This window comes from Electrophorus electricus, chromosome 23 (genome assembly GCF_013358815.1).
Source record: "Electrophorus electricus isolate fEleEle1 chromosome 23, fEleEle1.pri, whole genome shotgun sequence".
Taxonomy (NCBI): Eukaryota; Metazoa; Chordata; class Actinopteri; order Gymnotiformes; family Gymnotidae; genus Electrophorus; species Electrophorus electricus.
The window spans coordinates 9,272,153-9,276,257 of record NC_049557.1 but is presented as its reverse complement, the minus strand read 5'-3'; the positions used below and the strand labels follow the sequence as shown (position 1 = coordinate 9,276,257).

The 4,105-nt window shown below is 47.1% G+C and overlaps 1 protein-coding gene across 4 annotated transcripts in view; it reads left to right on the top strand.

Moving 5' to 3' along the window:
* The first annotated feature begins 485 nt into the window (after nt 1-485).
* The window catches only part of LOC113580041 (tight junction protein ZO-2), a 42,017-nt gene continuing 38,397 nt past the window's right edge, over nt 486-4,105 (top strand). For 2 of the 4 annotated variants that reach the window (XM_027014342.2, XM_035521813.1), the window contains exon 1: nt 486-735. In XM_027014342.2, the coding sequence (XP_026870143.2) occupies nt 679-735 (57 nt within the window). In that variant the 5' untranslated portion in view covers nt 486-678. The other 2 variants (XM_027014344.2, XM_035521815.1) reach the window with 2 other exon arrangements.

Genomic DNA, 4,105 nt, shown 5'->3' with positions numbered 1-4,105 from the left:
ACCCTCCTATATGACAGTATATGATAGTAGATTTAGACAGTGGACGTCAAAAGTTAAAAATCAGGGAACCACCAAATCAGACGTTTTGATGGTTTTTTTTTGTTTTGTTTTTTTAAAAAAAAATAATAATAATTTTCAGTACGCCAGTTAGGGTCCCAGGGTCCAAACAGTTTTATCCTGTAGCTTTGACAGTACAGCCCAAACAGTTTTATCCTATAACTTTCAGAAAACAGTTAAAATCGATGTTTGCCACATGGACGGACCCATTTCAGGGGGTGACAGTATCGCGCAAGAAAATCCCCCATCACATTGTGGGTTTATCAATAAAGCGTGTAACACCGCGACGCTTTTCGTGGCGAATACACGCCACTTGCGCTCAACTTTATGTCGGCTTATTGCGTGAATCTTGCAACCGTTTAAGGCTCTGGGTCCCCCTGGCCTGTTTCTGTTTTGGTATGACCGTGAAGTGGGTGGGCTTGTTCGAAAGTCTCCCGTTGCGAGCGTGTTTCTCCGGCTATGCCTTTGGTCATAGAAGCCGTGGGCAGCCGTGGGTCGCATCCGACGGAGCGTTTCGGGGACGTTTGAGGTGGCCATGCGTGACGTAAAGCGCCTGTAGGGAAGCGCAAGTGTCCACCGCGAACCTCCTACTGCTGAAGCGGCTTTCCTGAAGAGCGCAGGATGCCTGTCAAAGGAGGAGGAAGAGTCCCGTACGCGAATAAAAACGAGAGTGTTGGAGTAAGTCATCCGGCTAAGAGGAGCGCGGCCCATGTGTAACACGCACAAGCTTTAAGGGCGATTTTTTTGTATCGTTGGAGCGTCCTAGGTAATAGTATTTGCGAATTCGAGGTCAATGTGTTGAACTAATATCGCGAGTGACCTGCGCTGTTCTGAGCAGGTAGGAGCGCTGAACCGGGTCCCCTTCACCTGTGGAGGGTTCGGTACAGGTGTGTTACATGGACATGGACATGGACATGGACGGTCTACTGTCCACCTGGTGCCGTGCGTCTTTACGTGTCGGAGCGTTGCGTAGTTCTACTGCAGCTTTTACTGTCATAGTTTGACATTTATGACCTACCTCGCATATGGCATCGCTGTGGATACGAGTTTATAAGAGGCAAAGCTTTCACATGACTTTTAAGGACAGACTTCACAAGGACGGGCAATATTTTGAGCCTTTAACAAGTTTAGTTTTTGAAAAATGTAATATTCATTGGCCATCTCGAGTTTGTCGCCTGTCACGTTCCACCTCTCGCACTTGGTCAGAAGTGCCCGGTAAAGTCCAGCTCAGGCTGAGGCTGCGAGGCATTAGAACTAGTATTTATCAGCAGGGTGTGTTAAATATTACAGCCCGCATGTCGGGGCGTTCACACACACTCATTGCGTAGTTGGGTTGTTTCGGTCCGCTTTTTTAAGTTGTAAGCTTCTGAGTCAAAGAGCAAGACTGTCTAGAAAAAATCAGTACATTGGGTGATTTCGCATATTTATTGTTTACCTCTGTTGTGTTTTCCCCTGTTTTCATAGTGAAGCTTTGCCTGAATCTGACGTCAAATAGCCTACGACTGACGTTACCTCCTAAGATTACGAGATTTATGTTTCGGTTGTTTACGAGACATATGATTCGGTTGTTTACGAGACATGATTCGGTTGTTTACGAGACTGCAGGCGCTCGGCGGCACCTCCGCTTGGTCGTTCAGGTCATTGAGGAGGGCGCCGTTATTGCGCCCCAGCATGGCTGAGTAAAGTCCAGTGGACTCTCGTTGGGTTCAGTATTGTCTTGTCTGGCCTGGCACAGCGGGGAGCGTCTTAGGAGGATTACGGTCCGCATTATTTAAAAGCACAAGGACCCTGCAGGTCTTAGGCTGACAAGGGTTAAATAATCATACCAGGAGGCTCAGCTGTATTCCTAAAAATCCTTGGCCTTGCCTAGCTGTTTCTGGAACGGTTTTTAAAGGCAACCAATGGGAATCTAATCCTAGAACCGTTTGAGGTCATATAGAGTTTCGTGGTCTTGTGAGAGTCCGGTTTGAATTACGCAGGGCTTTCCACAGTGTTGTAGGGGTAAACCTCTGGTATCTGGCCTGGAATCGGCAAAGCAGTTGTTTTTCTGGTTTACATTTAACTAAGATTTACCTTTCCTGTAAATGGCTATGTCTAGCCGTATTATTAATTTTATGGGGAAAAAAAAAAACAATTTGATACTGGTTCTGTTCACCAGAAGAAACTGAGGAGAAACTGATCTTGGTCAGTTTATATCTTTAATCTTCGAATGGTTCTGATTATAATTATAGCTGGGGATAGCTGACACTGGACTATTACTCTTGCTCTGAGGTGTGCAAGGCTGTTCGTCAGCTGGACAGGTCAAAGCCCACAGAACCCTAACCAGAGGAAGCGCGAGGGTGGGTGCCAATTAGACCTAATCTACCAAATGTCCGGAACGGCTCCGGTTTGCTTTCATCTTCCCAGTGGCAGTTTGGCTTGCTGATGTAATTAGACAAGGCCATTCTTTATCTGTTGATGAAGTTTTGACACACTGGTAGTCTGTTAATGCTATACTGGTGTGTAATGCTAAAAAACACAATATCACTGTGATCAGACTTTTGGCTTGGAGCAAAGCAGGCTTGACTTGAGCATTTCTAGGAACCGGGTCGTGCCCCCTTCACGGAGAGTTGATTCCGGACAGCACATGCCAGACACAAGACCCCCTGTGCTCGCATTCCTCCCCCTGCACAGTGCGTGCCTCACACCGCCGGTGCAGTCCCGCGGACTGACGGGCCTGCCATGCCCACTTGCGCTTCAACACTCCCGTCTCGCAGGTCCTTTGGCACTTTTGAGTCAATGCTGTGCAAGAGAATCTCAATTCATTGGGTATACATTTGGTTTGTTAACTAAGCCATATTTACAGTAGTATGCAGTGTGTAGCATAGCACCCCGGGCCTAAATAAACAAACTCTTCTCTATACACAGTATTTAGCATATTCAAATCTGCGCAGGCCTGTATGAAAATGTCCCGTTTAGGAGACGCCAGGGCAGCGCTGTGCGTTAAAAGTAGCCATCAAGGTGTTTCAGCCCCGAGCTGCGAGGTGGCATCCCGCTTCCTCTCTCCAACGGCAGATCCGGCCACACATGCTGCAGCCGCCTCTAGCTTTTAGCCCTTCTGCTGCAAGTGTTGGCTCGTCTCCCCGTGCCAGCGCCACGAGACGAGACTTTGTTTGCTTGTTCTTGTCATTGGTTTATTTACACAGTGTTTGCCCATACAAGGTAAAAAAAAGAAGTCATGTTTTTCCCCTGGAATTGTTTAGCTGGAGGTTTGTGGCATTAGCAAAGCTGTTATTTCCTCTCTGAGCATGACAAATTATGCTGGTCTTATCGGTGTGCTCGCAGGGTGAGAGCAGTGTGCAAGCAGCTCTTCGCACTTTTCTCTGTGTTCCCGGGCACGCCCTTGAGTTCAGAGCACTCCTGGGCCCAGGCCCCCATCAAACCGCGAGATCAAAAAGCAAACGCTATCAGAGAGGATATCTGGGAAGTTTCAGACGGAGACGGACCCTCCTTTCAGCCATTCTGTCTTCTCTGCTTACCTTCTGCTTCATGTTTCACGGGTGCACCCGATGCCATGCTTTGGAATTCAGAGATAAATGGTTTCTGTCTGAGAATCTTGCCAAGACAGCCTTCTTTCCCTCATGCGTCATTTCATCAGGGTGTGATCTCGGGTCCTGTAATTTATGCCCGTGCTAATTTGCCTTAAATTAGGTAAATCTATATTCAGCACACTCCAGTTCCTCAGCAATAATAACAGGAAGTTTGCTAAAGCTCGCAGGCATTTGTTTTACGGACAGTGGAAAAGTCATTGTAATATTTTAATTTCCCCTGGGAGGTGATTTAATTAGGAGTGGCTTTTCCTTCTCCACGTTAAATGTTTCGACAGCGTCACATCCTTTGACAAAAACATTCTTTTATTTTTGTGTGGCTAACGACGTAACTGTTGTCACTAATTAGACGAGTTTTTATGAACTATTTGGATGCCACAATCTTTTGTGTCAGGCTGCCTCTCCAGCTGTTGTGTGTTGTGCCGACTCATGTGCGCATTCTTGCAGGGGTCTGGCGGAAC